This window comes from Rhincodon typus, chromosome 11 (genome assembly GCF_021869965.1).
Source record: "Rhincodon typus isolate 14 chromosome 11, sRhiTyp1.1, whole genome shotgun sequence".
Lineage (NCBI taxonomy): Eukaryota > Metazoa > Chordata > Chondrichthyes > Orectolobiformes > Rhincodontidae > Rhincodon > Rhincodon typus.
In genome coordinates, this window is record NC_063342.1 from 75,683,041 (window position 1) to 75,702,395 (window position 19,355).

The window sequence follows — 19,355 nt, forward strand, 5'->3', positions numbered from 1 at the left end:
GTAGTTCCTACTATCTCTCTACAGCTAAAGGAGAGAGTGTGTTTCACGTGCAACAAGGGAGGGCATTTTGCCAAAACATTGTCCCAGTAAGACCATTAATTGTGGAACTGTGGTGGTGGGGGGGAAATAAAACTGCTGGTTTCTCTCCTCATCCACCCCCCCCACCCTGGGAAGCAGGCACGGACAGGGACCAAGACAGAATGAGGGAAATCCCAGCCGGTTGCCACTGGCAACAGATAGTAATGCAAGCCAGCTGTAGAATTCCACCAGAAAGACAAAAGTTATTGTTAAAGGGGTAAGACATGTCCTAGGACTATTTAACTATTGCAGGAGCTTTGTAAGAAATTACAGCAAACTAGCCAGACCCCTGCAAGACCTTACCAAAGTCAGGGGGTGGGGGCTAGTTCAGAGAAGATTGAATGGGGACCTGAGCAGGAGACAGCCTTTGCCAAGATCAAACAGACACTGGCCTCTGCACCAGCAAGAGGACTCCCTGACCTGAAAAAGCCTTTTCTCCTCTTTTGCAGTGAAAGCAATAGCAATCAATCCAAAGTAGTGTTACAGAGTTATGGAGACAAGCTCCAGTCTGTGGGATACTACTTAGGAAAAATAGATCCGGTCATGATGAGACAACACTTGTGTTCGAGCCATCCAATGTGCTACTTGGGCACTAATGACATCCTCCCCCTTGACACAACCAGGGAAGATGATATTACACTCTCCACATAGCATAGTCCAGTTATTGGAAGCTGGCAAATTAAGCGGTGTTACAGACAGTCGGCATGTCAAATGGGAAGCTGCACTGTTGTCAGGAGACAAGCATGTTGAAGTGGTTAAAGATAATAGAGAGAACCCAGCAAACTATGTGAATCAGGAAGGAGAGACATATGATTGTATCCCCCCTCATGGAGCAGGAAGAGAAAAGAGACAGGGTCGAGTTAAGGAAGAGCCATTAGAAGGGCCAGATATGAATTGCATGTTTGTAGATGGAGCGCAGAAGTATTATGACGGTGATGCTTGGACAGGGTGGGCCATGGTAATTTGAAAGGGGAGCTTTTAGCAGGAGAGTGGATAGAAGGATGTCATTCCACCCAGGTAGCTGAACTAAAAGCACTTACTGCAGCCCTGGAGTTAGGGAGAGTACAAAGGGTTAACATCTACACAGACAGTAGGAATGTCTTTGGTGTAGTCCATGACTACATGATGGCATGGGCAAGGGGAGGTTAGGTTACCTCAAGTGATAGTGTAATTCAGCAGGAGGCCTTAGTCAAAGATCTAGTGGCCACAGCTACTGAACTGAAGGAAGCAGTAATGATTTACAGTAAAAGCACACAAAGATTCCGACACCAGAGCAGAGAAGAAACAACTACACAAAAGCAATGTTAGAACAGGAAGTGATGATGATAGAAGCTGTGAGAGAACAAGAAGCCAAAGATAATGAGTGGAACATTTTAAATTTACAAGCAGCAGCTAGCTCCGAGGAAAAAGCAGGATAGATTAAAGACAGGGCAGTGTTAGGACCAGATGATATTTGGAGAAAGGAAGTCAAAGTGGTAGCTCCCACATTCTGCCAACAGAACCTAAGCAAAGTTTACCATGGCTAAGCACTCATAGGGAGGGATAAAATGATGATGCTGATATCTAGTTGCTGGTGGTGAAAAGACTTGGCTAAAATTTTGCCAGAGATGCACTGCATGTGCACAGACAGAACCAGGACAGGGAATTAAAATTAAAATTAAAATCAGCCATCAGCTCTGTCCACGTGGACCATGGCAACACATTCAAATGGATTTTATAGGACCACTCCCACAATAAGAAATTCTGCCTGGTCATTGTCGACCAGTTTACCAGATGGGTAGAAGCTTTCCCCACAAAGGACGGTACTGCAACCTCTATGGCAAAAATACTGGCAGCTGAAATAATATATAGGTGGAGATTTTCCTTACAACTGGACTCAGACCATGGGACCCACTTTACAGCAAATACCTGGAGGAAGCATGAAAACTACTGGGAATGACACAAAGGTATCAAATCCCCTACCACCCACAAAGCTCGGGCATGAAGAGAGAATGAATAGAATGCTCTGACAAGGCAATGATAGGAGAAGGGGTTAAATGGACCCTTTTCCTACCAGCCATTCTGATGGTCCAGAAGGCAATGGAGTTGGGCAACAGGGTGGCTGGGATCCCTGGGGACGTCCCAGGACCTAATCACAGGGGGGAGCAGAATGGACCAACAGCAAGGGACAAGTCTGGGATTACATGAAATCCCTCTGAGCATTTACACATACTTCACGGACAGGCACGAGACCAGCAGCTGTCAAGGACTGCGAGTCTGAGTGGACGCCCAGGACAAACAGAAAATGCCAACCCCAGGATCAAGGGTCCTCGTGAAAATAATCCCAAACAAAGGAGCTTTGCCCCCCGATGGCATGGGCCTCATGAGGTAATATGAGCAGGTAACAGAAGCATACTTATTAATAAAAACAGAACTGGTAAATGGAGACATCCTACACAGGTAAGGGTATATAAGTGTTAATAGCGTAACAGTCCAGCCTGCTAGTCTGGTATGCTCGCTCTCTGTCTATCTGTCTCTCCCTCTTGCAGGTTTTAAACTGCCCTCATCTGTGAGCACCAACAAACAGCAGGAACAGGATCCTTGACCCCAGGATGACAACCAGGAAAGATTGCACGTAAATACGTGTTACACGGTTGCGCAGTGGAAACTTTAATTAAGAATATTGCTGAAGTTTTCATGAGTATGAAAACGTTAATCCTCTGTGGGTTTCTCACTGCTGATTCCATCGAGGCTGATAGGGGAGTGGAGGAGAGAGAGTTGAACACCTTTTTATACTTATCTTGCGTGTACGCAAAAAGACAATAACATGTCCAGTTACTGGGTCGGTACACATATCCCCATACATTCTAAGGGAGAGATACCTGTGAGATCCCTTTTAATGCCTCGGACCTAGCTGAATGGGTATGGAAGCAGAATTGTTCAGGGCAGAGATAGGGACGGGCGGCCTACCAATGGTGGGAGGTACTTAGTAAGGACTGATCAAGATAGAGCACAATGGAAACCAGCAGGATATAACCTGGCTACATTCCAACCCAACTACAAGACCACCCCACTTCGTCACATTGACTAACACATCAGGAATAGGGAGACCTGATAGCCTGGTCTGCCTGACAAGGGTTGAAAACCAGGGAAAGGGAACGCCTGTTGGATTTAGTAACTACCCAGATTTATGATACCACATTTAACGAAATAAAAGTTGAGATAACACAGGCATAGTATAACAACAAAAATTACTATTTCCTGGGCGATGGACATCCCCAGGGATCCCAGCCATCCTGTTACCCAACTCCATAGGGTTGGAGATGGGGTTTGTTTGAGTTTGTTCATTTCTTTTCAGATATGGTCAGCCAAATCAGTAATTTCCTCCAAGTTTTCAGGGACGTACATACAGCCCTCCTTTCTGATGAGAGCACATGTACCCGTTTTCTTAGCTAGTACCATGTCAAGGGCAATTAAGTTCTGCAATGCCATGGTTCATATGGCGACCATTTCTGCATTTATCTTGCCCAGGGCTTGTGAGGTATCATTGGCTACTTGTTCTAAGACTACAGCCAAATTGATAGATCCTCTGGCTAACTTGGCTGTACTGTACCTGGGTATCAATATGGCCAAGAACCTCCTGTTTCTGAAATTGTACATTTGTGCTGTCTTGATGTCTCCTCCAGGAGGGATGCCATGTGGTGCATGAACGGTACCACGTAACCCAGGTAACATGACCCTGTCCAGGATGTTGGTAGCCAGGGTATGGTTTGTGTCTGCATACACAGAAGGTGCTGTTGTATGGGGTGAATTGGATGATCGCCTCTGGGTACCAGCATTGTTGGAATGTTCCCTTACTCATGCGGTTCTTGAAGGTCAACAGGCTAGGGCCACCCTGTGACAGGAGAGACATGTTTGGGGTTCCCTTGGTCAAGAAGGATATATGATGGGTCCTGGGAGAGGGACTGAATTGCCCTGGACATGGTACGAGCTGAGAAAAGGGGTACGGGGGTCGGGGGGTGAGGGGAGAAGATCTATGTGGGTGACCTGTATCTGTCTATACAAAGTGACCCGTTTCTGCCTATGCTAAACAGCCCATGCCTGCTTACAAAATGACAGACAGAAACTAAGCAAAACTAAACATCCTGCTCACACAGTGAAACATAAAGGGTATCTTTTGAACAGGGCTACTCCAACGTCAGTAAAAAGGGCTCTTGCAAACAACCAAAGACAGTTCTGATAAGAGGATGCCTAAGGATAGGTAAGTGATGGATTCCAGCCTCATTTATGAAAGGATGATTGTCCCAGTAAATGAATAACACTAGGTGTGAGTCTCAGCCCATAACCCAGCCAAATTAACTCCCTTAGCTGTTGCTTTTGCAGCTGTAGTAAAATAGTTGTTTCTTTGAAGTCACTCGCAATATTAAAAAAATTGCTTGTAGTTAAAAAAATTCTTCAGATAACCATAGAAGTAGCTTTCAACATAAAAAGATAAATACACATATAAAGTTAGTATAACGCAAACATTAAAAAAAAAAACACTGAAACCTGGATGTGAAAGAAATGCCTTCTCTTATGCCCCGAGTAAAATAGATTGTTCACAGCCCATTAATTAAAGTGCTAACAGTAGGTAGCTGTATAATTTTACATGTAATAACGAATTTTATAACAGTTTTAACTAACTGCAATAAGGTTAATTTCTAATTGTCTTTTGCACTTTTACATATATAATTGGGACAGTGAGAAACATAAAAGGAACAAATGAATTTGATAAAGATAAGCACATGAAATACAATTCAAGCTGTCCTCAGAGATAAGGAAGCCTGAGACAGATCTAAAGGAATATAGTCAGTAACTTTGGAATGTGAATGAATAGGATGCATAGAAAGATCCCAAAGCCTGGGGAATATAATGTGTAGTAAATGCCATAAAATCAAGGGAATCTGGGGCTGTCCATAGGAATGCCCATCATTGATTAGGTGTCCCACGGAATTGGGTGCGTGTATTAAGGGGAAAGGACAGTGTCCATGTTGTATTTGATCATTTTGCATTACAATGCATAAAAATGCTGTATTTCGCTGTGAAGATCAGAGTGTGTAATTGATCTCTCTTCTGATCTGAGCCAAAGATTAAAGGAAAAATTGCTTTCTCATATCGAATCAGAGATAGTAGGAACTGCAGATGCTGGAGAATCCGAGACAACAAGGTGCAGGGCTGGATGAACACAGCAGGCCAAGCAGCATCATAGGAGCAGAGAGGCTGACGTTTCGGGCCTAGACCCTTCATCAGAAAATTCGAGGAAGATCCTTTGGCCCTCTCCCTGCATCAACCAGTTTCTGCTTGAATAAAAAAAGTCTTCCACTTGCCTGAATCCTATCTGCCTCCTGTGTCTTTGACCCTGTCAGGGGGTATGCTCCTATAGTTGGTATCAGCTATGGGATACAGATGGGTGTGGGATATAGTGGCATCTTTTGGGCATGGGGTGCTGGGTGTAGGCTGACTGTTGGAAATAAAGGTACAAGCTTCACAAATCTAAGAAGTTTAGATTGCCTGCCTGAGGTCTGAGTCAGTGTGGTCAGTTTGGATATACAGTTGACTTCAGTTTAGCAGTAACCTCTCCTTCTCCCTCAGTATACGTGTAGGGAAAATGGTTTCTCAATAGTTTGAAATTCCAGTCCCTGAAGAGCTTTTTTGTGATTTGAGAGAGAGGAATCAAAAACAATGGGCAATAAAATGCTTGCCTAACCACTGACAGTCATATTGCATGAATTAATAATTAAGAGGTTTAAAAGTTTCTTCATGGGGATCTTTGGAATATGAACAGTAAAAATATAAAGAGCAAAAAGTTTGACAAAAAAATAGTAGAAGTGATTAGGAATTAAAAAATATGAATTAATCTTAGAAGCAGGGTGGATAGTTGAGGTATTAAGTCAATACCTTGTAATAGTCTTTACCAAACACTGACCAGCTGTATTTCACAGGGATCGGTACTGGCTCCACTTTTGTCTGTCATTTATAGAAATGATTTAGATGAGAATGTAGAAAGCATGGTTTGTAAGCTTGCGGATGATACCAAGGGTTGGTGGTATAGTGGACAGTGAAGAAGGTTATCTAAGATTACAAAGAGATCTTGAACGTTTTTGTCAATGGGCTAACGAGTGGCAGTAGGAGTTTAATTTGGATAAATGTGAGGTATTGCATTTTGGTAAAACAAAAGAGGCAAGACTTACACAATTAAAACAGGGCTTGGGTAGTGTTGTAGAACAGAGAGACCTAGGGGTTCATGTACACAATTCTTTGAGGTTCGTCTCACATATAGAGAGGGTGGTTAAGGCAGTATTTAGTTTGCTTCCCTTAATTGCTCAGATCTTTGAGTTTAGGAGTTGGGATGTTATGTTGCGGTTATACAGGACATTGACGAGGCCTCTTCTGGAGTACTGTGTCCAATTCTGGTCTCCCTGTAATAGGAAGGATATAATGAAGCTGGAGAGGGCTCAGAAGAGAATTGCCAGGATGGTGCTAGAAATGGAGGTTGAGAGTTATGAGGAGTGGCTGGATACGCTAGGACCTTTTTCATTGGAGTGTAGAAGGTTGAGAGGTGACCTTCTAGAGATACATAAACTCATGAGGGGTACAGATAAGGTGAATGACAGTGTCTTTTCCCTAGGGTGGGAGCTTTCATGACTAGGGAACACATTTTTTAAAGGTGAGAGAGGAGAAAGATTTAAAAAAGACATGGAGGGCATTTTTTTTTAAAAAATAGAGTGGTTTGTATGTGGACTGAACTTCCAGAGGAAATTGTGGATGCAGATACAGTTGCAACATTTAAAAGACGTTTGAATAAGTACATAAGAAATGTTTGGAAGGATATGGGCCAAGGACAGGTGGTTGGGACTAATTTAGTTTGGGATTGCGGTCAGCATGGATTGGTTGGACTGAAGAGTCCATTTCTGTGCTGTAGGATTCTATACTACCTAGGTCATGGAAGAAGTGGAGTTAAATCCCTTCTTAAACTTTCCCCTCTCACATTTAACCTATGACCTCTAGTTTTGGAAACCCCTACCCTTGGGAAAAGACCTTGGTTATTCACCTAATCCATGCCCTCCTAATTTTATAAAACTTCTATAAGGTCACCCCTCAGCCTCCAATACTCCAGGGAAAATAGCTGCAGTCTATTCAACCTCTCCCTACAGCACAAACCCTCCAACCCTGGCAACATCCTTGTAAAGCTTTTCTGAATCCTTTTCAAGTTTAACAACATCTTTCCTATAGCAGGGTGATCAGAATTGAATGCCGTATTCCATAAGTTATGTAGCCAATGTCCTGTGCAAGCGCAATATGATCTCCCAACTCCTATACTCAATGCACTGACTAATAAAGGTGAAGGCATGAGAGTGTGTGGAGAAAATTTACAAGAATGATTGCAAGGATGAGGAACTTCTGTTACATGGATAGATTTGAGAGGTTAGGTATTTTCTTTGAAGAGGAGATGGCCGAGGTGTTCAAAATCATGAAGGGTCAAGACAGAGTAGATAGGGATATACTGTTCCCACTGGTGGAAGGATTGAGAATTAGAGAATATAGATTTAAGGTAATTGACAAAAGCAACAACGGTCACAGAAGAGAAAGTCTTTCATACATTGAGTGGTTAGGATCTGGAATGTCCTCCTAACAGCACAGTAGAAGCAACTTCAATTGAGGCTTTGAGACAGAATCTGAAAAGGAAGCATCAGAGGTCAGGATTTTCAAATGGCTAATCCTCTTCCTCAAACAATTCAAAGACTTGCCTGTCTTTGGCTCATGGTTCTGTACCTAGTAAACATTGGGTGAGTGGGCATGTATTGGTGTTTTGGGCTGGAATGGAGGTAAGGGTAGACAGTGAAGGGACATGTAGGTGGCAGAGGGCAAGGGAGGAGATGGAAGGACTAAAGGATCTAACAAGTCAGCAGTGGCTCAGTGATTCGCACTGCTGCCTCACAGCACCAGGGACCCAGGTTCAATTCCACCCTTGGGCGACTGTCTGTGTGGAGTTTGCACATTCTCCCCGTGTCTGCGTGGGTTTCCTCCGGGTGCTCCAGTTCCCTGCCACAGTCCAAAGATGTGCAGACTGGTTGGATTGGCCATGCTAAATTTCCCATAGTGTCCAGGGATGTTTAGCTTAGGTGGGTGGGTCTGGCTGGGATGCTCCAAGAGTTGGTGCGGACTGGTTGGGCCGAAGGTCCTGTTTCAACACTGTAGGGATTCTATGATTCTAAGTCAATGTCCTAGGAAATGAGCTTGGGTTTTCTAACCTAGTGGTCACACCACCTGCTCATCTTTGTTCCTTCCTGAGGTGGTTTGGGTATACACCCCAGCCTACATCCAACATCCCGAGGCCAAGATATCTGGCGGGAAGGTGACATTAGGAAACTGTCCAACCTGCAGTTCCTAAACTGAAGACAAAAACCTGCCATTGCCTCAAGCTAAAACCTAGAGTTAGGAGGGTGCTTGCAGGTGATGACTCGGGATTTACACCAGATTCAAAAGGGTGGCAAAGGAACTGAAGAGTAAGGAGGAGAAATTTTTTCAAGAAAACATGCAGTTCATCATTACGATCTCGAAAACATTGACTGAAAAAGGTGCTGGAAGCAGATACAATGATATCCTTGCAAAGGGAATCGGACAAATACTTGATGAAAGCGTGCACGGCTCTGGCAAACAAAGCACAGGTCTAAACAGGGATAGTCCCTTGGAAGTGCTGGGCTGAATGGCCTCCTTCTCTGCTATAAGATTCAATGATTTGCATTGTATCTGAACATACGAACGTTTTTTTGGAACCTGGAGTCTCGGAGATTTATCTGCTGTCGTTGGCGTGCCTCAGCTTCAGAAATGCTTCCACCTAAAAAGGAAAAAAAAGATTCAGTAAAGATCCAGGCATATAATTCAGGGTCTGGGAAATGTCGATAAGATGCCCATCAAATGGGTGGGTACGAGATATTATTCAAATTAGCGATACTAGTGTCCTTCTCATCAAACTCAAAGGCTCCTTTCTTTTTTAACTTGGGATGTGAGCATCACTGGCAAGGCTTGTTTATGGCTCAGTCCTAATTACTATCAGAACCGGTACAGAGCCATTTGAGTGGCTTGCTGGGCCATTTCAGAGTGCAATTAAGCACATTGCTGACAGTCTGGAGTCACATCTAGGCCAAACCCAGTAAGGACAGCAGACTTCCTTCCCTAAAAGGACTTTGGTGAACCACATGGGTTTTTTTTTTTTTTTTTAAAAAAAAAACAACCCATTGTTGATAGCAGCAACATTTGAAACAAAATTGACACTTCCCAATTATTAATTAATTGAATTGAAATTCCACCAGCTGCCATGGTGTAATTTGAACCCAAAGCATTCAATGCAGATCACTGCTCCGTTGATATCACTATGTCACCACCCCACCATGCAGCAAAGTATTTGCGTAATAATTCAAATTGAGTTTGTCAGTCAGGATATTTTATACTACAGATCAATGATCATCTGATGATGGCTCAGAGGAAATTTACGAGATTCATTCCTGGAATGAGCAGGCTGTCTGATAAGGATAGATTGGTCAGGCATGACTGGTTTCCACTACAGTTTAGAAGAGCAAGAAGGGTGATTTGATTGAATTTTGAGATTCTGAATGGTCTTGCCAAGGTCAACACGGAAAGGAGGCTTCCTCTTTGGGGGAAAGACTCCAGAAGTAGAGGACATTGTTTTAAAATTGGGGTCTTCCTTTTAAAATGGAAGTGCGGGGTACTTTTTTCCGAGGATTGAGAACTTGGAATTCTATGTCTCTGAAGGCAGTGGAAGCATGGCCACTGAAATGTTTTTAAGGCAGTAGTGGATAGATTCTGTTGGGTTGGGAATCAAAAGGTTATCAGGAATAAGTAGGAACGTGGAACTCGGAATACAAATAGATCAATTCCACTATTCTTAAAAGGTGAAATAGGCTTTTCAGCCCTTTGAGCCTATTTGCACTCCTAATTCTTAAAGACTGAAGGTTTCAACCATTGCAGAGGTTATTTCATGCAGGTCTAACAGTGGAAAAAAAAGAAAATTACATCCAACATCGGTATGGTGATCTGAAGAATCAAGCCGGACTTGAAACACTCACTATTTCTTTCCCCAAAGATGCTGCCAGACCTGCTAAGTTTCCTTAACATTGACAGTACTTTGTTGGAGATGATCTGGGTAAATAAAGGTACAGAAATGGGTGCAAAAACAAAGTTTCTGGAAAAGCTCAGCAGGTCTGGCAGCATCTGTGAAGGAGAAAACAGAGTTAACGTTTCGGGTCCGGTGACTTGGAAGGTTCTGAGGAAGGGTCACCGGACCCGAAACGTTAATGCTTGATCAAGTATTTGCTAAAACTCGTTTCCGCAGCCATATCACATTCCTCAGTGACTGCCTCCGGCTCAGACTCGCCTCCAGTGCTGAGGAAGGGTTACCAGAACCGAAACGTTAACTGTGTTTTCTCCTTCACAGATGCTGCCAGACCTGCTGAGCTTTTCCAGCAACTTCTGTTTTTGTTCCTGATTTACAGCATCCGCAGTTCTTTTGGTTTTTATTACAGAAATGGGTGACTGGATTAGGCTGCAGGTGACCACACTGGGTCCCAAATAGGGACCCTCACCACTACAACTCAACCTACTGCAGCAGGAAAAAAAAAAAAATCAGAGTTAACGTTTCGGGTCTGGAGACCCTTCCTCAGGACTGGAGACCCTTCCTCAGGACTGGAGGCGAGTCTGAGCCAGAGGCAGTCACTGAGGAATGTGATATGGCTGCGGAACCGAGTTTTAGCAAATACTTGATCAAACACCAGGACTGACAGTGAAATTAATGTCGGTGGACAAGGAGGAGGATTGGAACGGAAACCCCATCAGAGAGAGGAGCAAAGCTTCAAGGTGGGCATGCCTAGAAGAGATGTGGCAGTGAGCTAAATAAAAACCGAAAGAACTGTGGATGCTGCAAATCAAATTTACAACATTCACAGTTCTTTCGGTTTCTACTACAGTTGTAAATTGGGGAAATGCATCATAGAGTCCGACAGCACGGAGACACACCCTTCGGCCCAAACTGGTCCATGCCGACCAAAATCTCCAGCCACGCTAACCCCATTTCCCTGCACTTGGCCCATATCCTTCTAAACCTTTCCTATCCACGTATTTGTCCAAATGCCTTTTAAATGTTGTTAATGCACCCACCTCAATCATTTCCGCTCATAACTCATTCCACATGCGTATCATCCTCTGTGTAAAAAAAAAAGTTGCCCCTCAGTTCCCATGTATTCTTTCCCCTCTCATCTCAAACTATGCCCTCTAGTCCTCGGTTCCCCAACCCTGGAAAAAAGACTGAGCGCATTCACCTTATCCATGCCTCTCATGATCTTAAACACTTCTATAAGATTCCCCCTCAGTCTCCTACGGTCTAAAGAAAAAAAAAAGTGTCCTAGCTTGTCCAACCTCTCCCTATAACTCAGTCCCTTGAGTCCTGGCAACATCCTTGCAATTTTCTTCTGCACTCTTTCCAGTTTAATAACATCCTTCCTACAACAACGTGACCAAAACTGAACACAATATTCCAAGTGTGGCCTCGCCAATGTCCTGTACAACTACAACATCACTTCCCAACTTCAATACTCAGCGCTCTGACTGATGAAGGCCAGTGTGCCAAAAGCCTTCTTCACTGCCCTGTCTACCTGGACTCCACTTTCAGAGAACCGTGCACCTGAACTCCAAGGTCCCCTGTTCCACTACACTCCTTAAGGCCATACCATTCACCATGAAACTTCTACCTTGATTGGACTTTCCAAAATGTGACATGTCACACTTGTCTATATTAAACTCCATTTGCCATTTCTTGGCCCACATTGTACATCATCAATGATTTGGATGACAGATAGCAAACAGCAATGGGCCCAGCACCGACCCGAGGCACACCACTAGGCACAGGCATCCAGTACGACAAGCATCGTTCCACTATTACTCTCTCCTTCCCACCATCAAGCCAATTGTGTATTCAGTTTGCCAGCTGTCCCCGGATTCCAAGTGATCTAACCTTCCAGAGCAGCCTAGCAGCGTGGAACCTTATCAAAGGCCTTTCTGAAATCAGCATCAGCAAACTCCTTCCATGGAGCCTCACAACAAGACTGACTGCCTTCACTGTGCTTTAACCAACAAGGTAAGAGGGGCAAAGACTACATTTCCAAGAGACATTTCATAAATGCAAACCGGAAAAACTGACCTCCGCACTCAGATGAGCGAAAGCACTAATACATATGCTTTTACACTGCTTGGGCACTGCCTAGTGCCAACAGTGAGAGTGCCATCTCAGCCATTCCAACACCAGTGTAAGATGGCCTCAGCTCAGACTCTGCATTCTGAAACTTACTTCCGGACACTGATGGTGGGGACAAAAGCAGCTCCTGAACCCATTACCATTGGTAGTAAGCCTGGATTGGCAAATCTACTAGGTGGACTCCTAGTTGGCTCCCAGAGGTCTGGTCAGCTGTCAATCCTCAGCAATGCAACAGGTAATCGAGTGGTGAACTCCCCGACCCTACGAGAAAGACCTTTGCTATTCACCTTATCTATGCGCCTAATGATTTTATAAACCTCTATAAGGTAACGCCTCAACCTCCAATGCATCAGTGAAAGAAGTCTTGGCCTATCCAGCCTATTTTTGTACCTTAAATCCTCCATTCCCAGCAACATCCTGGTAAATCTTTTCTGAGCCCTCTCCAATTTAATAGCATCCTTTCTATAGCAGTCCAATCTATCCTGATAGATGGTTCCTGGGATGAAGAATTTCAGTTTTGTAAGTCTCTTCTGGACTGTCTCCAATGTTTTCATGTCCTTCCTTTGGTGTATTGCCCAGAACCGTACAGGCCTCCAGCTGAGGCCAAACTAGTATTTTATACAAATTCTACACAACGTCTGTATACTCTGTGCCCCTACTAAATTTGCCTAGAATGCTTTATGCTTTATGAACAGTCCTCTCAACTTCAATAATGCATGCCCATATACCCCAAGTCACTCCGCTCCTGCACCCCTTTTAGAATTGTTACAGGTTTTATATTGTCTCACTGTGTCCATTCTTCCAAAATGTATAATAATCAAATACTGCTCTGCATTGAGCTTCATCTGCCATTTATCTGCCCTTTCCACACACGTCCTTAAATAGTGGAATAGAAATTGCAGAGGCATTGGCAATTTTTCAGTCTTTGAAGCAGGGCATTACCAGAGGACAAGAGAGTTACAAACATTGCTTCCTTATATAAACAAAAGGTTGTAAAAGATAACCTCAGTAATTACATGGCACAGCAGTCAGTATAATTCAGTAGCTGCAAAACTTCTAGAAACAATAATTTGGGACAAAATTAAATAGTGACATGGTCTAATGTAGATTGATTGAGGATAGCCTGTGTGTTTATGACACTTCCAGGTTGTGTTATCTGAAATTGCCCCTGAACACCAAGGTTTTGATGATTAAATTTATAAACCAGGAAAAGCAAGAATGCCAACATAGATTCCTGCGGAACTCCACTACAATCTTTCCTTGAGAGTGAAAAATATCAATTGATCATTATTCCGTGTTTCCTATCACTCAGCCGATTTTGTATCCACATCGCTGCAGTCCCTTTTGGTCAGGTGGCCAGCAGCAGAAATGGCTATGAGACTGTTTAAGAGCTACAAGCAGGCATGCTGGGAATTTTGGTCAAGCTTGTTCAAATTATGACCAGAGTTAAAACTGCAGCAGGACCTGCTGTGACCTGCAGTTTCGTTGACCAAATAAGGCAACTATCATGGACAACAGTGTAGAGCTGGAGGAACACAGCAGGCCAGGCAGCATCAGAGGAACTGGAGAGTTGATGTTTTGGGTTGGGACCCTTCTTCAGAAATGGGGAGGGGTAAGGGAGCTGGGGAATAAATAGAGAGAGGAGGGATGGGACTGGGTAAGGTAGTTGGGATGGTGATAGGTAAATGCAGGTAGGGAATGGTGGGGATTGGTCAGTGAGATGGGTGGGGCGGATAGATGGGAGAGAAGATGGACAGGTTGTGTCGGGTCAAGGAGGCTGGAGGGAGGATGAGTGGGGCTGAGGAAGGTAGATGGAGTGGTGATAGATTGGATATAGGTAGGGGTTAGTGGGGAATTGTTGGCGGGAAGTGTAGGGCTGATAGGTGAGGGAGAAAATGGACAGGTTGTGTCAGGTAAAGGAGGCAGGGATGAGAGGGATGTTTGGTGGGATGAGGCTGAGGGTGGGGAGATTTTAAAACTGGTGAATTGCATGTTTAGGCCATCGGGCTGTATGCTCCTGAGGCGGAATATGAGGCGCTGCTCCGCCTGTTTCCTTGTGATATCATTGTGGCATTGGAGGAGGCCCAGCTTGGACATGTCACCCAGGGAGTGGGGGGGTAGGGGAAGAGAGACAGAGGGGGTGTAACAATGGTTGGCAACCAGTAGGTGTTGTCATTTGTCACAGAGCACAGAGGCTCCATGAAACAGTCCCCGAGTCTACGCTTGGTCTCAATGTAGAGGAGGCTACGTTGGGAGCAACGGATACAATAGACCAAATTGGAGGATGTGCAGGTGAACCCCTGTCAGATATGAAAGGTTTGCTTTGGGCCTTGAATGGAGGTGTACGGGCAGGTGTAGCTCTTCCTGTAGTTGCAGGGAAAGGTGCCGGGGTGATGGGGTTAGTGGGGAGTGTGGAGTGGCTGAGGGAGTCGTGGAGTGAGCGGTCTTTTCGAAAGGCTGTCACAGTGGTCTCTAGACATACTGGCACCACTACTATCTTATATGGAACATGGAACGTCACGTTTACGGCTTGGTGTAAACATTTGGGAGACGTTTACCAGTAAACTCCATCAGCTGGGATCAAACAATTTGATCAGGCTTTGATCAATTTATTGGTTGAGCGCTAGAAGAAAGGAACACATTTTCAGATAAGCGACATCCTGGTAAACCTCTTCTGAACCCTTTCCAGCTTGATAATGTCCTTCCTATGACTGGGCGACCAGAACTGGACAAAGTATTCCAGCAGAGGCCTCACCAATGTCCTCTACAACCTCAACATAATGTCCCAACTCCTATACTCAAAGGACTGAGCATAGCATGCCAAATGAGTTTTTAATCATTCTGTTTATATGTGACACAAACTTTATAGGATTATGTACCTGCATCCCTAAGTCCCTCTGTTCTACAACACTATCCAAGGTCCTACCATTAATTGTCCTATTACAAGTGTTTACTAGATGGGTACTTCCACATAGCTTTGAATCAGATAGAGGCATTCATTTTATTGCTCAAATAATGCAAGATATTATGACCTTATTTGGGATCAAAGATTCCATGTTGTCTATCATCCTCAATTAAGTGGGATAGTAGAGAGGATGAATCCTCGTTCAAAAAACATGGTTCAGAAGACAATTATACAAGGAACACATTACTACCATTTGTTCTAATGATAGTGCGAAATATAGTCTCTAGTTCAACTGGATTTACTCCACATGTTTTGATGACAGGGAACTGAATCTCTTTTAGGGTTGAACTTTTCTGAACCTGGGTCACAAAAGGAAACAGAGCAAGGCTTACATTGATGGTAAAGTGGATTCTATAGAGTATGAGGTGGGACAACAGATTATACTTCAAGTTCACCAACCAGGTATATTTTTGTCACCTAGATGTTATGGACCCCATTTTACTGTTGGTAAAATAAGTCCTTAGTGTAGGAAGCGTTACTGGATTCTGGGGAAAACTGGATGGTTTTATATAAACCAAATGAAGTCATATGGTCTTCAGTGTAATCATCAGTATCCTGTTAGGTTAGAAGCATGTGATCCCTATACTCATCCTTCTAATTTCCACTTTGATTCTTCTTTGTCTGGTTTTTCGACACTGGCTTTACAGAGAGATAGTCAGATAACGAATCTGAAGATTCCATAGATGGTCAGACAGAGAGTTCATCTGATATTTTGTCAGATCAGTCATGACGGTCCAGGAAAATATTTTGGTTAGGAGATGATCACAATTGTTTAGTCAGATTCGCAGGAGTGAATGCAAGAACCAATGATGAGTTGGTAGGTGTTCAGACGCTAGAAGAGGGAAGTTTAGTAAAGGCTGGTATGGTTGAACTGGCTGCTGGGCAATTCGTTGACCATGTTGTTCGGCAAATTCCACATGGTGAGACAATTCCTATTAATCAAAGAGCTTCAGATTATCTGTTTCTGACGGGTGTCCATACATACAACTGGTGCTTCTTCTAGGAAATCTTCTAGGATCAGTAGAATGTCGTTATCCTAATCCCATTCATCATCATCCTCATTAATCATAAATATTGGGAAATTCAAACATTAGTAAAGGGTGTTGGTTAACCATTTCTGGAAAATCAACAGTTCAAATAAGTAATTGATTGTAAGCCGTACATAACAGAAGGTATTACCTTGATTCTATTATAGGGTGATTAAAGATGGATGTCGTCGTGGAAATTTTACCCTGATTACCAAACTAAGAAAAACAATCAATCAATCATTAGAAATAGTGTTGCGAGATATATGGATGATCAGATGGGCAATCTATGGTTTATTCCACAAAGTGTAGGACATTGTGAAGGTGGGCATTTGTGGGTTGAATTTGATGCATTTGAAATAATCAGGTGTGAATATCAATTCACAGGAGATTTTCCCTGCCAACCTTTGACTCTAAATTATTGTTATCCTATTGAAGTTGGCTTTCCACTTCGACGATACAGCTATACTGATACTATGGCTAAAAGAGCAGGTCTGAGACTGGGAATCCTGCAGTAACTTACCTTCCAATTCCCCAGAGCCTGTCCACCATCCAGAAGGCACAAGTCAGGATGCATTGCGAGATATACGGTGTGAGATTTATATCTATTTTAATATCATTTGTTTTTAAGTTTAGATGTTTGAATTTTGACTTATGGGTTTTTCTGTGTGTCTGAAGGAGTTTAATGATTAACTTGCAAGTATTTCTGTAGTCATGGTGATTTCTTATAAAGAAACATGATAGAGATGTAGATCAGAACTAATGGGTGTTAGAAGCAATGTGCACAAAGTTTGCAATTGAGAAAAGTAAATAATTGTGAATCAGGGTTACTATTAAAAATTTCTAGACTTTAAGTTTAGGGGAAAGTACCCATAACTTGAAAATAAAAGGTGTTTTTTTCAGTTTGAAGCAGATCTGTAGAAGTTCTTAGAAGAAGATAGACACACAAAACAGTGCACCTGAGAAAGGGAGAAGATTGTAAAAAGTAGATTAGATTAGAGCAAGGAGTTAAGTAATAGTTCCAGGCCCAAAAGTGTTTGAATAAAGCCCTCAAGAGGTTACTTGAACCTGAGAACATTCAAGCTTTCGAGTATGAAAGCTCCAAGAAAAGGCCATCCAGACTGGGTGTTGAAACTGCAGTTAAAATAAATCTTTTGGAAAGTTAGAAGAGGGATTTTTTTTGATGCAAGTACTATACTGGGGTGCTTTTGGGATTTGTAAAGGCAAATTGGATTATATTTTACTGTACACTTCAAAATCTCTAAAATTATGGTTGTGTAAATGGCTTGAGTTTATTCTACTTTATTTTCATGTCTTATATGAAATAAAAAAATAGTTTCATTACTAAAACCATTGCGTGCTTATGTTTCAGTGAGAATCTACGTTGTTAAAACCAAACCATGATCTTTCAGCCAGATTTCAGTCTGGGATCTGATTTTTCCAATAACATCAGCTGGGATCACGTCAGTTGGAACACTCCCCACTTGCCTAGATGGCTGTTGCTCCAACAACAGTCAAGAAGCTTGATATCATCCAGGACAAAGCAGTCCGCTTGACTGGTACCACAGCCATTGCCTTCGGCATCCACTCCCTCCATCAACAATGTTTGGTACACCTCACTGCTACTATCTACAAGATGCACTGCAGAAATTCACCAAGGTTCCTTAGACAGCACCTTCTAAATCCATGACCACTTCCATTTAGAAGGGCGAGTACAGGAGATGCTTGGGAATATCCCAGCTGTAAGTTCCCCTTCAAGCCACTCGCTATCCTGCCTTGGAAATATACCATCATTCCTTTGCTGTTGCTGGGTTCCAATCCTGGAAACTCCCTCCCTAATGGTACTGGGGCTCAACCTACACTAAATTGGCTTCCACAGTTCAAGAAGGCAGCTCAGCACTATGTTATCCAGAGCAGGTAGGGTTGGACAATCAACACCAGTCTAGCCAGCAATGCCCATAACCTGTGAACAAATTGTAAAAAATTTCATACCTAACTGTGTGGGAGTCAAGTTGATTGGACCGAGCCGGTTAGCTTCTTTCCATTTTCTCAGATCCTCCAGTTCCTTGTTTGCCACTAGAATAAAAGAGGAACAGTGTTAGCCCATCGCTCATAGCGCAAGCCCCATAAAACAGCACATAAAAAACTTGCAGGTACACAGGTCACTGAAAGTGGCAATGCAGGTGGAAAAGGTAGTTAACATGGCATGTGGCATGCTTGCTTTCATCGGCCAGGGCATCGAGTTTAAAAATTGGCAGGTAAAGTTGCAGCTTTATAGAACCTTAGTTAGGCCGCATTTGGAATATTGTGTTCAATTCTGGTCGCCATACTGCCAGAAAGATGTGGTGGCTTTGGAGAGGGTTCAGAAAAAATTTACCAGGATGTTGCCTGGTATGGAGGGCATTAGCTATGAGGAGAGGTTGGAGAAACTTGGGTTGTTCTCACTGGAACGTTGGAGGTTGAGAAGTGACCTGATAGAGGTCTACAAGATTATGAAGGGCATGGACAGAGTGGACAGTCAGAAGCTTTTTCCCCAGGGTGGAAGAGTCAGTTACTAGGGGCCATAGGTTTAAGGTACGAGGGTCAAGGTTTAAAGGTGATGTACAAGGCAAGTTTTTTTTTTTAAAAACACAGAGGGTGATGAGTGGCTGGAACTCACTGCCGAGGGAGGTAGTGGAAGCAGATACTTTAGTGACTTTTAAAGGGTGTCTTGATAAATACATGAACAGGATTGGAATAGAGGGATATGGTCCCCGGAAGTGTAAGGGGTTTTAGTTGTGACGGGCAGCATGTCTGTGCAGGCTTGGAGGGCTGAAGGGCCTGGTGATGTGTAATTTTCATTGTTCATTGTTCATTATAACATAATTTACTGGTTAGAGACTACAGGCTGACTCGGGGACTCTGTCCGCTACGATTCCTCGTTGCCACAATTTGACTTTGCAACTTTTAGCAAGCGTGAATCTGAACGATTCACAACTGGTCATTGCTGGAGAACTACTGA

At 43.3% G+C, this 19,355-nt stretch overlaps 1 protein-coding gene across 3 annotated transcripts in view; it reads right to left on the bottom strand.

Annotated features, from left to right (window-relative positions):
• epsti1 (epithelial stromal interaction 1) overlaps positions 1–19,355 on the bottom strand; it is an 85,532-nt gene that overhangs the window by 57,934 nt on the left and 8,243 nt on the right. For all 3 annotated transcript variants that reach the window (XM_048602829.1, XM_048602830.1, XM_020536061.2), the window contains exons 3-4: positions 18,347–18,430; positions 8,862–8,935 (exon numbers count right to left, since the gene is read on the bottom strand). In XM_048602829.1, coding sequence (XP_048458786.1) covers positions 8,862–8,935; positions 18,347–18,430 — 158 coding nt within the window. The remainder of the gene's footprint in view (positions 1–8,861; positions 8,936–18,346; positions 18,431–19,355) is intronic.